General features: G+C 44.0%; 1 protein-coding gene across 2 annotated transcripts in view; it reads right to left on the bottom strand.

Moving 5' to 3' along the window:
- Positions 1-19821, bottom strand: part of SMCHD1 (structural maintenance of chromosomes flexible hinge domain containing 1) — a 209871-nt gene extending 190050 nt beyond the window's left edge. The window contains exons 1-7 of one of the 2 annotated variants that reach the window (XM_085861237.1): positions 19678-19821; positions 19178-19317; positions 15115-15193; positions 11739-11900; positions 11070-11152; positions 10825-10958; positions 7865-7973 (exon numbers count right to left, since the gene is read on the bottom strand). In XM_085861237.1, the coding sequence (XP_085717363.1) occupies positions 7865-7973; positions 10825-10958; positions 11070-11152; positions 11739-11900; positions 15115-15193; positions 19178-19306 (696 nt within the window). In that variant the 5' untranslated portion in view covers positions 19307-19317; positions 19678-19821. Of the gene's footprint in view, positions 1-7864; positions 7974-10824; positions 10959-11069; positions 11153-11738; positions 11901-15114; positions 15194-19177; positions 19412-19677 lie in introns of those variants that run through there. The other variant, XM_085861236.1, reaches the window with a different exon arrangement.
- Between the last annotated feature and the right edge of the window lie 2928 nt (positions 19822-22749).

The following is a 22749-nucleotide window of genomic DNA, read 5'->3' as shown; positions in this document are numbered from 1 at the left end:
CCTCTCTCCTGCCTGGATCATCGCGTTGGATTCCTCCTCTCTCCTGCCTGGATCATCGCGTTGGATTCCTCCTCTCTCCTGCCTGGATCATCGCGTTGGATTCCTCCTCTCTCCTGCCTGGATCAGCGCGTTGGATTCCTCCTCTCTCCTGCCTGGATCATCGCGTTGGATTCCTCCTCTCTCCTGCCTGGATCATCGCATTGGATTCCTCCTCTCTCCTGCCTGGATCATCGCGTTGGATTCCTCCTCTCTCCTGCCTGGATCATCGCGTTGGATTCCTCCTCTCTCCTGCCTGGATCATCGCGTTGGATTCCTCCTCTCTCCTGCCTGGATCATCGCGTTGGATTCCTCCTCTCTCCTGCCTGGATCATCGCGTTTGATTCCTCCTCTCTCCTGCCTGGATCATCGCGTTGGATTCCTCCTCTCTCCTGCCTGGATCATCGCGTTGGATTCCTCCTCTCTCCTGCCTGGATCATCGCGTTGGATTCCTCCTCTCTCCTGCCTGGATCATCGCGTTGGATTCCTCCTCTCTCCTGCCTGGATCATCGCGCTGGATTCCTCCTCTCTCTCCTGCCTGGATCATCGCGTTGGATTCCTCCTCTCTCCTGCCTGGATCATCGCGTTGGATTCCTCCTCTCTCCTGCCTGGATCATCGCGTTGGATTCCTCCTCTCTCCTGCCTGGATCATCGCGTTGGATTCCTCCTCTCTCCTGCCTGGATCATCGCGTTGGATTCCTCCTCTCTCCTGCCTGGATCATCGCGTTGGATTCCTCCTCTGTCCTGCCTGGATCATCGCGTTGGATTCCTCCTCTGTCCTGCCTGGATCATCGCGTTGGATTCCTCCTCTGTCCTGCCTGGATCATCGCGTTGGATTCTTCCTCTCTCCTGCCTGGGACATCGTGTTTGGACTCTTCGGGCTCTGGATTGTCGTGTTTGGACTCGTCGGGCTCTGGATCATCGAAGTGGGCTCTGGGTCGTCGAATGCTCGTCTCTCCCTCTGGGCGCCAAGTCGTGAGGGTTGCGAGCAGTGGTCCCGGGTCGAGGCACGCACGAGAGGAGAGTGCCGGAGAGGGCTCGCCGACCGTCGCCCCTCGAGGGGGCAGGTAACCTGCTACGGTCTCGCGGGACCCGTTCGGTCTCCCAGGTCCCGTGTCATAAAGACCCAAGTGGTCCAGCCTGACCTTGTCTGTGAGGGGGTCTTTTCTTTCCATTTCTTTTGCTTTTGTATGACTGCTGTGGCACCGTGTCCCTATAAGTTAGACCTGTGTAAGTGACTGTACATTGCTCGTATTCGGTGGTAACGCTTTTCTTGTATATTGCATGACTCCTTGCTTGTGTTGTGTGTGCAATATGTGCTTTGTAATAAATGTCCTTGTGTGAAATGTATCCTGTTCGTCGTCTCTTTCCCCATTGAAAGTGCCATCTTGAATCGCGGAATAAATTAGTAGTGGGTTTTGAACACCCGGGTAAAGAAGAGAATCTGATCCGTTGAGGTCGGCGATAGCACCGCTCGGTTATCACTGTAGCACGGAACGGACCGCTTAAGCGGTTCGTGTCCTAGGCCGACCTGCGGCGAGGTACGATCGCCCGGTTGACGACTCGCGCAGGTACTTAGATGGGTAGAATATGGCGAGCAACCCTATCCTTCGCGGGTTGGCAATTGGCACCATCATGGTGAGGTTAAACCCCCACCCGTGACTGGCTCCTGGCGGTAGTTCCAGGAGGGTCACGACTGAATTGTCCATGCGGTGGGCGACGCGGTTGCGATTGGAGTTACGTGGCTGATTGCACGCAGGGCGGGCCAGAATTCGTAACAATATATATGGCTTTCGAACCACATGACGGATGATGTCATCAATTTTTTTTTTCACCCACACGATTTAGCCCAAGATGACGCTCAAAATTTTTTCATACTGATGCAATTACGTCATAACGAAGCCACCTGTGACATCATGAAATAAATAAATAAATCACATTTCCCATGGGAAGTACTTGACATATACCAGCTTTCAATATTTTTTTCCAAGGAGCGGTTTCAGAGACAGAGGTCCAAAGTTTTCCTTTTTTCCAACATGACTGCCACATCACATGACCAATACCATCAAAATAACTAAAACAAGTCTGGAGACGGCGATGGTTCACGAGCGGTGTTTGACGATGTAGATAGTTTCAGAAGTCAAGGTTGAGACAATGTGATCATTTTTGACCAAGTTATAAAAATGATCAACATGATGTGGTACGAGTGACAGGTTATTAGTTGCAAAATGTTGAAAACCTGGTTTCGTTCAATAACTTTCAAAATTTGACCTTTGCATAACCTTTAAAGGTCACAAAACAATGTTGTGGACATTAAAATAAGCAAACAGGATACGTGCTATAGCTTATTGGAGTTAGTTCGTCAAAGAATGTCGAAAACCCGGTTCGATTCCCACAACTTTGAAAATTTGACCTTTGTGAACTTTAAAGGTCAAAGGTCAAAGATTATGACCTTTGGTGGAAAACTTCCTCTGGAACATTCCAGGAACAATACAACGTCATATAGGCGAAATGGCATTTCGCACTCCTCGGATTATCCATACTTTGATGAAATCAGCGTAAAAACAAACTTGAAGGGGGCGCCACGGGCAAGGTGTTCGAGATAGAGCAAAATGGTTTCAAGACGTTAGGTGGGGAATGACCTCAAGATTATGCATAAAAAAATATTGTCTTCCCAGCTCTCAAAGTTTGGGCGGTCGTATTTTGTCAAAATTCGCAATTTTCAAAGTTCGTGACATTGTGACAAAAATGAAAAATTGAGCTCCATGGGGCTATGCAGGTGCCATTGGGCTAACCAAGTACCGGAACCCCTGCTAGATTTGACAAACCCCTCGGAGAAGATGGATTTTTATGTCAAAATTCGCAATTTTATAAGTTCGTAACCTTGACACGAAAATGAAAATAAATAAATAAATAAATAAATAAATAAATAAATATCGAGCTCTGTGGGGCTCTGCAGGTGCCATTGGGCTAACCAAATACCAAAACCCCTGTCAGATTCGACAAACCCCTGAGGAGATGCAAATTGAAATAGGCTACCCCCTAAAAACATGTTTTTTGGGCGTGGCTCCGCCCATAATGGGCGCACCACGCCCATTCTCAGGAAAACACAACTAGATCATGATATAAACCTCCCACCAAAACTTTATCAGGATCGGATCAAAACCCACGGAGCTATGCTCGGGACAGACAGACAAGCCGGTAGGTGGACATGGGTAGTCGACTACCCAATATAACCTGACACGATGGGCCCGTTCGATGGGGAATGACCTGAGGATTAAGCACAAGAAAATTCATGATTCTAGCTTCAAGGCTTAATGCTGCAGATTGTTTTTTCGTTAAAATACCGCCACATTTAGAGGTTTTTTGCCCGTTGCTAGGCAACGGAGGGGTCCATAGCAACGATTCTTTCTCACACATAACTCGGACATACCATGAACCTACCATACCAGTTTCATGTATATCTGACTCATAGTCTCTGTACTGAGATATAACGAACTTCGTTTTTTTATTGTTTTCGACCAGGGTTCATTCAAAGTCTATCTTCTCCGACAGTTTTCATAGGATCCGGCTAGAAATTTTTGACAATATGGTTGAATGTACTGCCCACAGTCGCTCGTGGCCCAATCTTTGATTTTCCAAAAAATTTTTTTTTTCGGATTTTTGAAAAATTTCAAAGTTCCGTTGCTCGGCAACGGATGGGTCCATAGCAATGGTTCTCATTTGCATACAACTCAGTCATGGTATGAACCTACCAACCAAGTTTCATCAAAATATCCATTGTATTAACGGAGCACTGGACCGAACAGACAGACAGACAAACATATCGACGGAAATACTGATAATAAGGGTAGATAAAAACAAAAAAAAAAAATCACAATTTTTTTTTTTTTTTCGACTACCCAGACAGACACACACCAATAACGAATATAGTGGTCACTTCTTTTTTTGTGAACCAACATTCTACATGATTAGTTGCACCATTAGTGAAAATTGGGTCAATTGGAGAAGTGGTTACAGAGAAAAGAAACATTTATCGCAGATGGATGTACGGATGGACAGACAATGCGGAAACGTAACGCCCCTGGTGACTTCATCAGCGGAGGCATAAAAAGGGGGATTGGTTCCCAGCAGTTCATGATACATAGGGAAAATCCAAAAATCCCATGAAAAACCACGAATATGCCAACAAAAAACAAACAAACAAACAAACTGCGAATGGAGAAGTACGTTAGAAAAACTGCGAATACAGAAGCAGGTCAGACAAACCACGAATACGCCCATTTAAAACAGCAAATGTTGGTCACATTTTATGAATTGCGAAGACACGAATGTCGGTATCCGACAGTATATCAGTCATCAGAACTATCACGGCGGAATCTTACCAACATTGGCTGAGAAAAATCTCCTCCTCTTCTTCTTCTTCGCTCATGTGTTTTCCTTCGATCTTTTTTATCTTATAAGTTACAGGATAACATATAAATTATAAGATTGTATATCAGAATTATAATGGAAGAATCTCACCTACATTAGCTGATAAAACCTTCCATCAAAAGACTGGTGTGATAGTTTGCTTTTGAGCTTTCTTAGAGTCTTTGAAGTACGCATTTAGTTTTTTTTAACCGCACACGAGTACCTGCGTACCAGTTATGTGAACTCCTGGATAAAGTGACAGAGAACAGTGTATACTCCACAACTTCTTATTGGTTGTCTACTTTTAGGAGAGACTTGAGTGACCCATTTGATCACATGGTGCTGAGACTCCATCTCAGAGAAGACATGGACTAAGATTTCCAACGTGCACAAGCTTTGCAGCGAGATTCGTCTTGGGAATCCGCAATGTATCGTTTGCTTTATGCCATTCCCAAACACATTTCTCGCAGACACCATATTTCCTGTGCGCAGCCATATTCCTCACTGAACTTCACAACTTCCAACTTTAAATCGGTCATGTACGACTTGTGTGGCTTTACGGTAAGCATTTTGAGATGCGGTCGTAAGGATGAATGCATTCAATTTGGATTGAAAAGAATGGATCTAATGTAATTGATGAGTGTATGCTCGTTATTGAATGGATAATTTTGCATGAATCAGTGTTTGGATTGAGGTTTAATTGCTCACCCAATCAACAAACGCTCCAGGCAATGATTTCTGTCATGTTTTAAATTAACAATTATATAATATATTTCAAGAAATATCACACTTTGCAATTTAGATTTATTTATGCAATTCAATGTCTGAAACCACAGATAATTCGATTCTGAATGCAAGTCGAGGCCCTGACTTCAGGGAGTGGGGGGGGGGGGGGGGAAGTATCGACCGAAAAATAGTGCAATACAGTAAACACGAAAAAAAAATATCACAAGGGTTACGTTCCCGGAAAATGCCGTGATAGTTAAAACCAATTTTGCATGCCAATAAAGGGGTTAGGTTCCCAGGCTTCCAGGAAAATGTTGAGGAAGGTCCGTGACAGACAAAAATAAACATCAAAATTGGAATAAATACCAATCAGCTTTGCCATGAAGTCTCCTCCTGCAATGATGCAGATTAAACTTTCAAAGCAGATTAAATGCAAACTTTCCCTTCTATAATTTGTGGAAAGCCCCTCATCTCCTCTCTCTCTCCCTCTCCCTCGCTCCATAATATTCACAGAGCATCAATGTCACCGCCAAAGCTTCCTGACCAAGGACTATCTGGGTGCTTCGTCATTGCCTTCCCAGCAGTAGTTGGAGCAGGAATTTGGAATTTGTTCAAGGTGCCAGCAATAGCTCGCATACCCTTTGCAAAGGACACAGTGGGGTCTTAAACATCCACCAACTGTCGTCGGCAGAAGACATGCCTACTTAAACGACCATCCAAGGGATGGCACATGTTGATGAATCACCCTGCCTGTGAAACACCAGGACTTTTTTTTTGTATACCTTGTCGAGGTTCCTAGGGGAGCTAACACATAACGTACAGCAAGGGGGACATGAGACAGGAGGGACGGGAGTGGGAAGGACAAAACAGTGGGGAACAGAGACATTAGGAGACCTGTGGAAGGGAGAGGGATGGGGTGGGAAACATGGGGAATACAAGATGGACATTACAGGGACTTTCAGGAAGGAAAGCAGGGAACTTGAAGGAGGTGGGCTTGGGTGGATTATGGTGGGTAGAAAAGATCAAGGATTTGGATGGGGGATGATAAGAGGTGGTGGTGAACAGCTGTTTTGAAGGCTTGGAGGGAAGAATGGGATTGAACAGAGTGAGGGAGTTTACTCCAAAGGCAAGAAAAAAAAGAGGAATGAAAGAGTGAAGGTGAGCAGTAATTCATGAATTTGGAAGTTTTACCAGAAAGGGGTTGTTGGCAGACCTTGAACGCCCTGTGGAAATATGGTGGGGACAAATCGCAGACAGCAGAGGGGGCGAGACCAGAGAGGAGACAGTAGAAGACAGAAAGACCACCAACCTGCCTGCGGTGAGAGAGCGAGAGGCCCAAAGACAGCCTCATCGCCTGAGATATCAATGATCTGAAATGCCTTGGTTTCCACAGTGTGAAGCCAAGAAAGGTGAGAGGCAGGAGCACCAGCCCAGAGGAGAGATGAGTACTCCATCAGGCTGCAGACGAAAGCTTTGTATGTGGTCAGGAGCTCAGGTGGGCCATGGAAGGACTTTGCACGATGGAGGATTCCCGGTCGGGGACTGGCTTTGGAGGCCAGGTTGGAAATGTGGCTTTCCCAGGAAAGATGATGGCAGATAGTGAGACCCAGAAGCTTGAAAGAAAGGACTTCTGCAGAGGATTGTTGAGAAAGTATATGGGGGTGGGGGGGGGGGGTCCAAACAGTCCTTTCGGAGAGACATAATGAGAGTGTGAGATCTGTCCGGATTGAAATACATGTTCCACATGTTGGACCAGTTTGTAATTTTACCCAGATCTGCAGTGAGCGAAGAACCTGCTGCTTGCCGGTCAGAGTATGACAGTTTATAGCAAGGTCAGCATTGAAACTCAGGCTAGACGGCTTAGAGGCAAGTGCGTGCAACTCCAGCCCATCCTGCCAAACCAAAAGCTCCTACCTTTCTGACTATCAAGTAATCTGGTAAATCGTTTTCTTTTGTAAGCTGTTGGTGTCTCTTCTAAATCTTTCTGCTGCTTCGAACAGCAGCAAATAAATAATATACACGCACTCTCGCCTCACCCTCAATCAAGTTTACCCAAAACCTTCACTTTGAGTCAGACATCACTTTCCTTGGCTTTTTTGCATTTGGTTCACCACTAAGAGTTTTCCTCTTGGGGGCCACGGTTAAAAATCATTAAGGGCAATAAATACCAAAAACAAAGGAATCCATTACGATTATACCAAATGTAGTATAGAAGTAGAGATACAGTGCAGTACTGCCTGTCTCAATTACCATCTACACCACAGCAGCCATGCTGATTTACAATTACATGTGTAAAATCGAATTACATGTGTAAAGTTAACAATAATCACTCTTCTCCATCATTTCATGCTTGAGTGTCATTATTAAAGGTGCAAGACGAACACCAAAAGACTCATGGTGTGAGATAATAGTCACAACTCAGCTTAAAACAAACCACGCGATAACTAAATCAGTACATGAGGTGGCCCATGATTGGTCAAAACCCACGATTTTCAAGAGTTTACTGTACATTGAAAAGCCAAGCAAGTATCATTTTTGAGAGGTACCAGCAAGTTGAATTAAGAATGCAAGCAAAAGTCCAAGTCAAATTGGCATCACCGAAATGATTGATGGACAGGAATGAGGAAAACAAATAGAATGACAGTGTATGATGTCACAAAAGAGGAATAAGAGGAAGATGACAATGCACCTTGACACATTGACCAATGTGAAATGATGCCTGCTTTCCACCCACACCAAAGAACGAGATGTTGCTGTTGAGACTTCTCAAAGGATTAACAGATGCGACCTTCTCAGCACTGTTGGAATAGGAAGAGAGAGGGGTTAAAATAAATAAAATATATATAAACATAAACAAACAAACAAAACCAAAGAGAACAGGAAATGGAGGAGAGGACACTGTAATATCCCAACATTCGCGGGGGATACATTCCTGGAAAATGTCACGAATGCCAAATCCACAAATGTAGGGGCATTGATTGCTTCAATGGGAAAAAGTGGGATAGATCTTTTTTTTTTTTTTTTTTTTGTAACGCCACATGACTAGTCTCCTCCATCCATCACCACCACCGATATCAATTCCACCTGGGAATTCCTCCACAGAAACCTACTCTCTAATGCACAGGTTCATCCCACCTAATCTTCAATTATCTTTCCCATCCTTCCGCTCTTGGTACTCTGAATCCTGTGGTGAGGCTGTTGCATTAAAACAACTTGCATTCTCCTCCTGGAAGGCAAATCTGACCAACGGGCAACTTCAGATCATTCCACAAAGCCCGCAGCAAGTGTGTCTACTCTCAGGAGAGCAAGAAAATGACATCTGTCCAATCTCAAGAATGAGCTTTCAAACTGGTCTCCCTCCTCTAAAACATGGTGGCGCCTTGGCAAGTCCGTCTCTGGTGTGTGCTTCCCTTCCCTCACTTCAAATGGCACCATACGGAGGATGTCCAATCAGTGTCTAACTTTGGAGGCAAACTTTGAAATGTGGCTTGCCCAAGAGAGATCATGGTAAGAGAGAGACCGAAGAGAGTTTTAGTGACTGAACCTCTATGAGACGATTGGTGAGAAAGTAGATGGGAGGATTTGCGAGAGAGAGCGAGAGCGAGAAAGAGCGAGAGCCAGAAAGAGAGCGAGCGAGAGAGCCAGCCAGCCAGACAGACAGTAGGAACACAAGATTTTGCGGCAAAAACAGGATTGAGGCAGAAGGCCTTCTCACGAGCAGTCGGCTGTGGTGCCATTTTGAAGTGAGGGAAGGGGAGCATACACCAGAGATGGTTTTGATAAGGCACCGCCAGGTTTTAGAAAGGGGAGACAAGTTTGAAAGCTCATTCTTGAGCTTGGAGAGATGTTGTTTTTCTGGCTCTCATGAAGTTTCCTTGGGGTCACATTTTGCCTTCCAGGAGGAGAATGCAAGTTGTTTCAAAGCAACTGCCTCACCACAAGATTCAGAATACCAAGAGCAGGAGGATCAGCAAGAAAATTGAAGATGAAGTTGGATGAATCTGTGCATAAGAGAGCAGGTTTCTATGGAAGAATTCCCAGGCTGATGAGAATATTATATTATATTATCAGCAGTGGATATTAGAGTCCAATCCTGAAGTATAAAAAAAAAATAAGAAGAAAAATTTCAACTCAATGTTCTTTTATTTTTTCAAAAGCAGTGTGAATGTGGAAGCGGGTCACATTTTATAAACCGTGAATACGTGGGGGTCTCACAGTATATTATATTTAAAAAGCATATGCTATTTTGATTTTGTGCAGGCTGACGAGACAAATCTGCTGCAAACTGCACACCCAAAGACAAAGGGATAGGCCACACTGCAACCTGAAGGTACAAGAACATTAGATTATCCACCAAAAGGGAGCAGGTCTCAAATAATCATGCATTTCCATTAATGAGCTAACTCTCCACAACCAATTAATCCATAATCATGAGTTTCCTGTAAATCTACCAAATTCCCATTATTAAATTGTTTGGTAACGGCATGAAGTTGCCATTTTGGTTTACTTTCGGTCGTAAAATCCAGAAGGTAAAGTGAAAGCTGGAAACGGGTGGAAGAATCGGTTGCCATCAGCATTCCTGCCGCTCACAGTTCAATTCAGCCAATGACCGTTTCAAAAAATTTCTGCACATATGGCCAAGCGTGTATGGATCACGCAATGGTCATGCACACGTTGCAATATGTTGAAAAATCCTTTTTCTCCAGTATGTGTCAACTTGTGGCATGCGGGAGGGTGAGGATGAAGGCAAGTGAGGGCAGGTTACAGGTGGAGGATCAGCGTGGATTTGGGGAAGTCTATGGAATCAAGGCTAGCCACAGACTGGCCATCTTTCGTCGATGCAAGTATTTCCTTGAAAGTTCATAGCTTTTAATAGTCTACAAGGCCTTTGTCCATAGCTCAATGGAGTTCTCCGATACGAGCTGCTAGCACCGGAGTATCACATCTGTTTCTCATGGAGTCTGATGAATCCCAAGCTCTGAAAATTATTGGAATCTCCAGCAATGAGGCCAAAGCACAGGGTCTGTTGCTTTCACATCACAGGCAGCTCGGTGGTCTCTGTTTTCTATCGTCCATTCTCCAATATTGCTCCCTCTGCTCGCTCAGTCTTCCAGTCCTCCTCATATACTCCAGTGTGCACATGTTCTTCCAGAAACCCCCTCCTGATTCAGCTTCCAAGATCCAGGGTGTCTGCACACCTCAACTCTTTCATTCCATGCTTCTCCAGTCTATGGAACCACCTTCCAGATGCCAGTTTATCGCTCTTCCCTCCTGGATTTCCAGCCAGCAGTGCACCACCCTATATGGCCATCTCCAATTCTGGCAAGTAGTCTTTATTAGCATAATTAACCTTTGCCAACCTAAACAATTTACTCGCTAATTTAAGTGCTTCCTCACCTCCTACACTTTCCCTTTGTTCATTGCTTTGATGTCATCTCTCTATCAGTTCTAACTTCTTCTTCCTTCCATATCAAAAAAAACAAAACAATGAAATTACCAACAGCTGCCTGTGTTATGCAGACAGACTCCAAGTTGATAATCTCAGAAATAGATCCAATGGTCTCCAAGAAGGTGAAACTGTAAATTATGCTAAAATAGCAAAATTATAGGCAAAGTCAATAACAGAAAATACAGTAGTGCTGCACATACGTTTCCACGCTATTCCTGCGGCGGACAAACTTAGATGCACGGTAGATGGCCCAGTTGTTGAGCTCCTCGGTCGTCATGCCTCTCCCATTGTCGATGACAATCACAGTGGTCTTGCTAAGTGGGTCATCAAGTACCTGCATTCGGTGAGGAAAGTGACAGATGAGGAAAACGAGGGGTTATGCTAACAACCAAGCCTTCATTATGAAGCATGGGCCCAAAAGGTGCGGCTGTGACGAGATACGTACCACTCTAATTTCAATTTCTCGCTTTCCCTCATTACCAACAGTGGCAGTCAGGGCATTGTCAATCAATTCTGCTAAAGCAAATGCTGAAATGCAAGAACAACACATAAATAGCTGCACACACAAAAAAAGAAAATTGTATTTTTAATTTAGATTCTGGCTGAAAATGGTGGGGAAGGTGGTGGGGAGTTCAAATTTTGCACTCAAAACATATAAAGGACAGCAGAACAGAAAGAAGAGGTTGGGAGGAGAAAGTAATAAAGAGAAAATGGGGGGGGGGAGGGGTGGGATCAGAATGATTGGGCATTCCATGAAAGGGAGAGGGAGGGTGGTTGAAAGTGTGATTGGGGGGGAGGAGGAGATGGGCATGTGGATGTGTGTGGTGAAGAGGGGGTGTGGTGTGTGGGAGAGTGTAGAGTATGCGAGTGTGTGTGTGTGTGTGTGTGTGTGTGTGTGTGTGTGTGTGTGTGTGTGTGTGTGTGTGTGTGTGTGTGTGTGTGTGTGTGTGTGTGTGTGTGTGTGTGTGTGTGTGTGTGTGTGTGTGTGTGTGTGTGTGTGTGTGTGTGTGTCAAAAATTTCACAATATTTGTGTACATAATACGTATTTATCAGGTGAAAGAACATGACAAAGAAAACAAATGCCTCCAATGTTAATGGCCCAAGACTCCTTACACAAAGGGTTGTGTCCTTCACTGGCGTAGTACTCATACATGCCACTTTTAACCAGCGTGTCATAGTGTGGCAGAAAGTGCACCTCCACTTGAGTTGGAGATTCAAGCTGCTGCTTTGCATCGGATAGTACGCAGATTGTAGAGCGGTCAGTCACAAAAAAAGCTGCAACACAATACACAATGCTCCAACATTCTGTTGAGGCAGTCTCTTGCTTAATTGGCAAAGTTTACCATCCGAGAAGAGGAGTCAACCAAACAAAAGGTACTCGATTGAGGATGCAGGAATGATGAGACTGCAGGATGCGGGTGCCAACGGCAAATCACTGGCACTTCACGAAAGACTGTCGGCTATCAACATCCATCAACAACAGGGTTCGCACACCTTTCATCATACATTTTTCCAGTTCATACATTCCAGGAAGATCCATCATACTTTCCATCATACATTCCAGGAAGATCCAACATTTCCTTACCAGTTTAACTTAAACAGAGGTGATTGCCAGAAATGCCAAGAGTTATTCAAATCATAAACATTAAATAAATAACGTATGCATTCAGGAAACATTGAATGTCGAATCGCTGCATTGAAAAAAAAATCAGATGCATGCGTTGCCAATTATCCGGACAGGAGAACCTCCTTCTCATCAATTACCAGGCGTCGCTCCCATCGCTTCGCTGACGGGTTTAATCAAAAGACAGCATGCTGTACTTCAGACATACTTGCAGGTCTGTCTGTAAGTGTCAATGAGGATGTAAAATGAAGTGAAACAAATGAAAAATTATCTTTTATAAAACACAAACACAACTGATGGTGTTAATGAGGTGTTTATGTGCTCCTTCCGTGTACTGTACTTTTATGTATTTTTCTATCGCTTCAAGAAGTATTCCGACATTTCCTTTTGTGTGCTCCTTCCGTGTCAATGTAAAAGGAGTTCTTGGTGTGGTGGAATAATAAATGTTGCCGTTGGAACCACAACATTGAAGCGCGAGGTCCCAATTCTTTTTCCTCAAGCTTCTTCCCCAGACCCCTTTCAAAGGGGGTGGGACACATGCCTTGGCTGGCTGAGTGTTTTCACCACTCTTCCTCAGAGGTGTATTTTGATATTAGTCTACCGAGAAGCACTTGCTGCCTAAAGGAGTTGCCCAGGGAAGGGGGGGGGGTCATGTTATTATCTTTATGATTATTAATACCATAGCAGAGTACCCACTCAAAGGGCGATCATGTTCCAAGCATGCAACACGTTCTTCTGAAACTTTATTTTGGCGGTGCATAGGCAACAGACCGCTGCCTCGATCGCTCCCGAAAATAAAATTAACAGTTTACGTATGAAGTGAAAACATGCGCACTGCTTCTTATGTGCATATGTAATACATTATGGTTATAAAGCTCGGATAATTCCAATTGCACACCCACCCCCCAAAAAGAAAATGCCAAGATGGGTGGGGAAAAAAAAATATTCAAAACATGATGGAATCAAACAAAACTTTCATGTGCACAACTTCAGCATGCCATCATTAATCCCTGAAAAAGTTTCAGCTTCCTAGGTCAAATCCTCTGGGAGGAGTAGATGATGCATGCAACATGCTTTCCCTCCATAAATATATAGTACCTTCAGACCGTTTCACATATTGTTGTGTTACAGCATGAATTTAAAATGCAGTACATAAAAAAAAATTTAAGTCACCAACCCACACAATACCCTGTAATGTCAAAGTGGAATTTTTATATTTTATATTTTTATTTTTTGAGAATTTTTTACAAATTCATTAAAAATGAAAAGCTGAAATGTCTTGAGTAAATAAGTATTCAACCCCTTTGCTATGACACTCCAAATTATGCTGAGGTACATCCAATTTCCTTTGATCATCCTCGAGATGTCTTCACAACTTGACTGGAATCCACCTTTGGCCAATCGCTGCCGAAGGTGGTTCGACAAAGTGTTGACTCAAGGGGTTGAATACTTGTAAATTAGATATTTCTGGATTTACTTTGCAATGCATTTGTAAAAATTTCTTAAGGCATGTTTTTACTTTGTCATTATGGAGTATCTTGTGTTGATCGGTGACAAAAAAAAAAGGAAAAAAAAGTTAAATTTAATCCATTTTAAATTCAGGCCGCAATAACAAAATGTGACAAAAGTCAAGGGGTGTGAATACTTTCTGAAGGCACTGTATGGACTCGGAAGAGTACCAATCCTCAGTGACAGGAAAAGGTTAAGCTAATGCTTCAATTTAAATAATATTTCATGAACTAGGTCAATTGTGTTGCCCTCTTGGTTTCGCTCGGAAGCAAAGCTCTGAGCGACTTATAACACCCACCGCAAAATGGTGGTGCAACACAGGCCGGTGGAGGTTGGATTCGTCTCAAAAGGCGGCAAAATATCCTGGTTGCAGAATGAAATCTGGCATCAACATTGCTCATGCCTGTTCTCCCATCATTTCAAAAGTGAATGTTGAGCTTTTCAATGCAGCGCAACCAGCAGCCACCGTAAACACAAGACAAACACACGGACAGACACCACAGTTTGATATATAATGGATGACTTCCCTTCCAAAGAACTTCAACACAGAAAGAGACCATACAGCCCATGAATCCTGTACAATGGTTGCCAACTAATGGCTATTTTTTTATGCAGAGTCGAGGCTCGTGGAAGAGCTAGAACACGAAACAGATCAGGACACGAGAGAGCGAGAGAAAAAGGGGGGGTAGGGGGTGGGACACCAACAGCAGGGTTGAAGGACAAAGTGGAGGCAGACTTTGACAAATGAGGGACAAGAAATGGAACGAGGTGTTGCAGACAACGCACGGGGTGGAGAAGATGCATAAGAGGAAAACCCTCAGAAAGGAAAAACTGGAATTTTTTTGAAGATTTAGACCCAAGATGACATTTTGTTGCTGGGTCGAGATTCAAACCCATGTGAAACAGCTTCGAGATGAGTGTGTGTTCCTCGAGGTCATCCTGTCGGAGGTATACCTGTGTGTGATCTTAACGCACTGTTAATAAACAAACTGCGGTTACATGTTGTGTTTATACGTCAAAATGTAAAAATATAAAAAAAAATCAGACGTAGAACAATTACCTTGAAAAGAGTGAAAAAAAAAGATGAATTTTAGAGCCATTTTTACCTCCACGTTCCACGTATCGTGTTATTGAATTATGTTGGCTCGAGAACGCGTGGGCAAAAGCGGACACGATGGCGAACAGCAAGAAACCAACATTTAAAGTTTTCAACCGATCTACTACACAAAACCAAGACGAGTAACGCGAGTGGAAAAATCTCCAGGTCAGCACTCTTGGATTATTCAAATTTGAACCAAAATGGAAACGTCTCAGCACCATCAAGGCCATCTTGCGTGGTGAACCTTGACAACTCACCGAACGATTCTTCATCACAGATTTCTTTCCTTTCAGCATTCGTAAGAATGAAGACCTCGTCATTGGGAATTTTAAGCTTCTGTGGGGAGTAAAAGGTTGGGGAGAGAGAAATAAATATATATAAATAATTATACATATAATAATAATTATAATAATACAAGTCTGAAGACGACGATGGTTCACGAGCGGTATTTGATGATGTAGATTGTTTCAGAAGTCAAGGATGAGACAATGTGATAATTTTTGACCAAGTTATAAAAATGATCAACATGATGTGGTACGGGTGACAGGTTATGAGCTGCAAAATGTTGAAAACCTGGTTTCGGTCAACAACTTTAAAAATTTGACCTTTGCATAACTTTTAAAGGTCACAAAACAATGTTGTGGATATTAAAATAAGGAAACAGGATTACGTGCTATAGCTTGTTGGAGTTAGTTCGTCGAAGGTCGAAAACCTGGTTCGATTCCCACAACTTTGAAAATTTGACCTTTAAAGGTCAAAGGTCAAGGAATATGACCTTTGGTGCAAAACTTCCTCTGGAACATTCCAAGAACAATAGAACGTCATATCGGCTATATGGCATTTCGCACTCCTCGCATTATCCATACTTTGATGAAATCAGCGTAAAAAAACAAACTTGAAGGGTGTTCAAGGTGTTCATCATGGGCAAGGTGTTCGAGATAGAGCAAAATTGTTTCAAGACTTTAGGAGGGGAATGACCTCAAGATTATGCATAAAAAAATTTTGTCATCCCAGCTCTCAAAGTTTGGGCGGTCGGATGATTTTTACGTCAAAGCTTGCAATTTTCCAAGTTTTTGACTTTGTGACCTTGACCTTGGGACGAAAAAGAAAAATCGGACCACGACAAGTTTTAGATAATTCATTTTGCTATTCAAATGCCGAAGAACCCATTGCATTCAGTCAATTCCCTCGGAGAAGATAGATTTTTAATCCGACTACCCCCTAAAAATGGCTATTTTTTGGGCGACGTAGCACGACCCCATCCAGGAAAACACAACTAGACATTAATATCGAACACAAACCAAGTTTCATCAAGATCGGATCAAAGTCCACGGAGTTATGCTCTGGACAGACAGACACACAGACACAACGAATGTAGTGGTCACTCTGGCTGGCGCTCGTGAACCAATAATATATCGTTACGGTTGTGGAAATTCACAGGACACCATAAAGGATATCCCCAAGATCAGTTATATCACTAAGTGTGTGTTCAGATAGATTTCCCCACCTATGTTTAAAGGGATTATTCGTGTTATCAGGGCTGTGATCTTTGAGTTAGCCATTATTCTTTTGCTATCGTTATTTTGGATCAACCGCTTCACACCAACCACCACCACCACCACCACCACCAACATCGCTCTCAACAACCGCTTCAGACCAACCGCCTTTCCACAACCACACCCGCACCTCAACAAACCATGCCATCCTCACCACTATACCCACAAGCGCCAACATCGCCTCACCACCTTCTCCACCCCGCCAATCACCTAACCACCATCTCAACCACAACGCAAATCACCGGCCACGCCACCACAACAAACAACCACACCACAAACCTCGCCGCAGCGAATAACATCTTCGCCATGGAGAACAAGAAGAAGCTCCAATAACACAATTCTTGGAATTTCCCCTCAGAACTGGTAAACAGAAGTGACGGTTGGGCAACAACCGAAAGAGTCAAGATGATCTCTCCTGGGATTTTCCTCCCCTACGCACCGCGAAGGGAGGGGTGATGCGCCGTCAAGATAAAAGGGCGCGTTGAGACGCCGAAGTCTGGTCTTGGTGGGAGTGGGAGCTGCGTGGAGAGAACGGAGCGCCGCGTTGGCGTTCAGTCGGTGGAGCGTCAGTCAGTGAGGGCTGGAGAGGGTCCATAGAGGGTCGCCCAAGCCAGTCACCACGAGGGTGCAGGTAACCTGCAACGGCCTCGTGGAACTCCTTCGGTCCGCCAAGTTCCACGTCATAAAGGCCTACGGGTCCAGCCTGACCCCCTTGTCTATGAGGGTGATCTTTTCTTTGTTTATTTATGTGAATATTGTGGTGCCATGTCCCGCAAGTAGAACTGTGCAAGTGCTTGTGAATAATAATAATAATAATAATAATAATAATAATAATAGACGGTTGTAGTGCTTTGCCTTGTTTGTGTCTTGTCCCTTCCCGCCAATTCCATTGCTTTTCTGCATACGTGCATGTTGGTGTTTTGATTCCATACCTGCATGCTTGATTGTATATGTGTCGTTAATAAAAAATGTCCTTGTGTGAATGTTAACCCGTTCGTCGAGTCCTCTTTCCCCATTGAACTGCCGTATTGCTCTCGGAATTTAGCGGGCTTTTAAATAGCTGATAATAGAATCGGGTCCAACGAGGCCTGGCGATAATACACCGCTCGGTTATCCCAGAACAGAACGAACGGCTTAAGCGGTTCGTGTCCAAGCAGGCCTCCGTTGAGGTACGGTCTCTCGGTAGTCTGCCCGCGCGAATACTTAGGTATATCGATAATTCTGCCATTGACCCTGTCGCGCGCGGGTAGAGTGTTGACTAGGCCCTGGTGTGCGCTTGGAGCACACCCGTGACTGGTTTTCGGCGTTGTTCCGGAAAGTTGTGACTGAATTGTCCGTCCGGTGGGCGAGATGGCCGCCATTGGCTAAAGTGGCTGTTCGCACGCTGGGCGGGTGGCAAATTCGTAACAATATATATATATATATATATATAATTAATAAATAAACAAGCCAGTCGGCGACATGGATGCTCGCTCGAGATGGAAAGCTGGCTGATGTGACTAGCCGATATTCATGTAATGCTATCAATCAATATGATTATCACAGTCCTCTTAGTTTGCGCCCAGAAACCCGCCTTGTGAAATTTCAGGCATGTTTCCAAAGAGACTAACAAATGGCAGCCCTGGTAATTCCATTTATCTATTCGCTAAAGATTTTATTTTTTTATATGATGCTGTAAGATATTCTCCTTGGGAACAAAAAAAAAAAAACAGGTCCCTCGGAGGTCCGGCTTCAGAGGTATTGATTTTTTTTTTTGTACAGTCCACAATAAGTGTACGATGTACGATAAAGTATATTAGCTGTTGCTAAGCGACGGAGGTGTGCATAGCAACCATTCATTTTTGTGGACATGCTATCCACATTGTACACATTTCACCCAAGTTTCATCAAAATCAGACTCTTTCTCTTCGAGATATTCGCAATTAACCGTTTCTGAAATGTTCGACATGTTCTCGCCCAAAAACTATCTCCTCCTACAAATATTTTTTGTTAGGGCTGCAAATTGGCATGAAGGGAGCGAGATAGATTGCGCACAAAACTCTAAGCTTCGATTTTTCGATTTATTTTTTTTTTTGACCACTTTAAAGGGCCGTTGCTATGCCGTTGCTAGGGCCTGGGGTCCCATATTCGAAAGCACACCGATTCCCAGAAATATTGGTCCTACCTACCAAATTTCATTGGAATCGGTTGAGTGGTTTAGCCCCCAGGCTTGACCAAAGTTTCGCGGACAGACAGACAGATGGAAATGTCCAGAATAAGGGAGCTCTAGCGAGCAGCCAATAACTCGGCAGCAATACGACGAACTCGAACCGGGAAAGAGACATGTTCATAACTCCCCTTGGTGAAAAAACCAACTCGTTGATCGATCGCCTAACCACGCCCCCTTCATCCTCGAGCGCACGCGCAAAGGGGCGGATCTGTCGAGAGGGAGGGAGAGAGGGAGAGAGCAACAACAGCATCCGCGAACAGTTGAACAGCCACAGTTATTCCCGCGTTATCGCGCGGATCGCAGAGGGAAACTTCCCCAAGTCTTTCACGAACCGGCTGGCCAGGCCTGCCGCTCGACTCTTTACGAAATGAACAAATTCTCGCATATTCGTCTGAAAGAATCCTGTTCCCTACGGATTTAAAGTCCAAAACATTTGCCAATCCCCTCAACTGTGGGTTTTTGTTGTTGTTGTTGTTGTTGTGTGTGGTGGCGTGTCCGACTATCTTGCCGAGATGATTACATACCTTCCCTTACGTCCTCCATGAGCCCATTTACCTGGATCACGTGTTTTCTGAACGTCACGTAACTCTGAGGTACGAACACGGGAAAAGGTGCCACCACGGTGGAATCCTTTCGCCGGTCGAACACAAACAACCTGAGCCGCGAGGACGCTTGGTTCTGCATGCCGGTGCCTCCTGACGAAGACAACAAAGACATTTCACATCCAACATCAGACTTCTCACTTGACGCATCCATAATTTCAGAGGACGGAAGTAATCTTCTTCTTCTTCTTCTATTCTTTTAAAGGCCAAAAAAAAAAATTTTTACTTTTGAAGAACTATAATTTCCCACATCGTTCACACGGTTTTTACTCTATTCCTTCAAAAATCGACGGCAGGAGAATCTTGGATGAAAAACAAAACCATCCGTGTAAAAGCATTAAAAACATTTTTTTATCCAAGGAACACCACCCAGCCCCCACAGATCGAAACATTCCCGAGTTTCTGAGCTCTTTCAGACATTCCAGACATCCAAGTCCAAGTTAGAGTTCCCACCAAAATCAACGTGCGCACTTCACGCATCCATAATTTCGGGAGAGAAAGTAATCTTCTTCTTCCTCTTCCTCAAACTGTTCTGCTGCTGCTGCTGCTGCTGCTGCTGCTGCTGCTGCTGCTGCTGCTGCTGCTGCTGCTTCTTCTTCTTCTTCTTCTTCTTCTTCTTCTTCTTCTTCTTCTTCTTCTTCTTCTTCTTCTTCTTCTTCTTCTTCTTCTTCTTCTTCTTCTGCTTCTTCTTCTTCTTCTTCTTGTTTTATCTTCTTCTTCTTCTTCTTGTTTTATCTTCTTCTTCGTTTATACGCCAATAATCTTTAGAAAGACGATAACTTCCCACATCGTTCACAGTTTTTATATTATTCCTTTCACAAAGCTATACCGAAAAAGCCTGGATGAAAAACAAAACAATCCTTGCTAGCTTTGAAAGCATTTTTATCCAAGGAACACCACCCAGCCACCACAGATCAAAACATTCTGAATTCTTGTTGCAAAAGACGCGTGACCATATATCACGCCGGTTTACTTTCGTAAATATCATTTTCCAATTTATATATTTGCAGTAAATAAAATTTACGTTCGTTTTTTTTTAAATAAAATCATCGTGAGTCACTGAATTAAGGAATGAGTACTATCGCTGCCGGGAGCTCCACGTCACGTGACAATCGCCATCTTGGTTAGCATTTTCGCATCGCCAGAAGAGCGATGTCGTTTTATTTGAACGCATCTCTTGTACATTTCGGCCAAATGCGCCGTGAAAACAGCAAGCATTTTGTGCGCCAATACACCGCTCCAATCGGTTACGGCAAGCTTTGCGAAAAATCCTTTCACAAGTGATTTTGTACATTGCTGAACAGGAATAATGTCATTTTACTGTGACACCATCGGTGCAGTAATCGCAGATTTTCATCACCTGTGTGTCGTGTGATCTCACGCACGTAAAACGATGTGGGGAAGGGTGATAAACCGTTCCGAGTCGAAGAAACACTACACGAAGCACGATGGTGTAGGAGAACTTGTGTGAAAGTTGTTTCCGCTCTTTAATCATGTAAATACACCGAAATGATAATAAAACAAGCTCAAATGACCAAAGATCCTCGTCCTCTTAATGATGACGTCATAAAAACGAATATGACGTCATTGTGATGTATCAGGTTTGCGATAAATTATCTGTGCTAATGCCCGGTTTGATTCCCACAAACAAAATTCAAACAGCTTGCCTAGTTTCGGAGATAATGGTATAGGCGATTTCCATGAGTGGCGATATTATGACATCAACTTTTTTTTCTAGGAAGAATTTCCAAAATCGGAGATGGTTACTGCCTGCGCGTGGGCTTTCTGCATATACATGGCAAGTTTCACGAAGATCCGATGAAAACTCTGTGTTGTGAAACAAAAAGTCAAAATATAGGAATGACGTCATAAAAAATTGATATGACGTCATAGTGATGTATCATATGTGCGGTAATTAATCTCTGCTGATGCCCTGTTCGATTCCCGCCAACAGAATTCAAAAACCTGGCCTCGTTTCGGTGAGAATTTTTAGGCGATTTCCATTAGCGGAGATATTTTGACGTCAAAACTTTTTTTTCTCGGAGGAATTTTCAAAATCGGAGATGGTTACTGTCTGCGCAGGGTATTTTTACATATATACGCCAAGTTTCAGGAAGTTTCGATGAAAACTGTAGGCTGTGAAACAAAAAAGTCCACAAGAACAACGTGAGTAAAGACTTCGAGAGCCTCCACGAGGATCTAAAAATGATTTCGACCATTCTTCAGATTTTTACCTCGTTAAGAAAATAAGCTGAAAAGGAAGCACGAAAAGAAAGATGGTGTTTTTTTTCATGAGATTTGAGGGAAACTTCAGCACAAATGGTTAAACAAGACGCTTCGTGCGGCGCTTCGTCGTGCTTTGCGCACCAACTTATCAGGGGGTGTGCTCCATGGTCCGTCAAGTCAGTCTTTTTGGGACTGCCATTGGAACGACGCCCCAGCAGGACACGTTCATTATGCGCATGCGCAGCCTCCCCACGAGCTTGACCCTTTTACCCCGATCCAATGATGGCTATATTTATTTCAGACCACCACATGACCTTGACCTTCAACATTCTTCAGCTCTTCACCACCATCTCTTATCTTCCCCCATCCAAAACCATGATCTTTTCTACCCCCGCTAATCCACCCCAAACCCACCTCCTTCAAATTCCCTGCTTTCCTTCCTGAAAGTCCCTGTAATGTCCATCTTGTTTACCCGTCTACCCCACCCCCATCCCTCTTCCTTCCACAGCTCTCCTAATGTCTCTGGTCCCCCATCTTATTTCCTACTCCCCTTGTTGTACATTCTGTGTGTTCGCTCTCATACGAGCATCGACATTGTATTCAAAAAACAACAACTAGGCTGAAGCATAAGGTGTGTTATTTAAGGCGTGGGCAAGTCACCGGTGTCCCGTTTTCTACCACCTTTCAGATATTGCTCGCACTGCTCTCAGTTCTCCTACCCTCCGCATCCACTCGAGGATGCACGCATTCTTCCAATCAGAACACTCCTTTGTTCCTTGCTTCTCCAATCTATGGAATCACCTTCCAGAGGCCGTTCTTTCCCCACTCTTGCCTCCAGAGCTTCAAGCAGGCAGTGCACCACCACCTCGTGTCATGCCCCATCCTGACCTTCTGGACTCCAAATTTGCATCATTGCTGGAAGCGCCGCTGTGCCACTGATGAAGTTCCACGTTTCCAGAAAACTGGTACTCATTTTGCTGACCTCAGAAAGATAACAGGCCGAGTCAACCTACGTGGTGTTATTTAACGGCACAGCTGGGATTCAAACCCAAGACCCTAATATCTTAAGGAAACCATCTTAATCATTAAGTGAACATCAGACTTATGACCTCCATTAACCCTTCCTAATTGCCGATTTCAACGTCTCTCTCTCTCTCTCTCTCTCTCTCTCTCTCTCTCTCTCTCTCTCTCTCTCTCTCTCTCTCTCTCTCTCTCTCTCTCTCTCTCTCTCTCTCTCTCTCTCTCTCTCTCTCTCTCTCTCTCTCTCTCTCTCTCTCTCTCTCTCTCTCTCTCTCTCTC

Source organism: Eptatretus burgeri, chromosome 17 (genome assembly GCF_056783735.1).
Source record: "Eptatretus burgeri isolate ZD-2024b chromosome 17, Ebu_testis_v1, whole genome shotgun sequence".
Classification (NCBI taxonomy): domain Eukaryota; kingdom Metazoa; phylum Chordata; class Myxini; order Myxiniformes; family Myxinidae; genus Eptatretus; species Eptatretus burgeri.
Note: the sequence above shows the minus strand (reverse complement) of the source record. Positions and strands in the feature narration are given on the sequence as shown.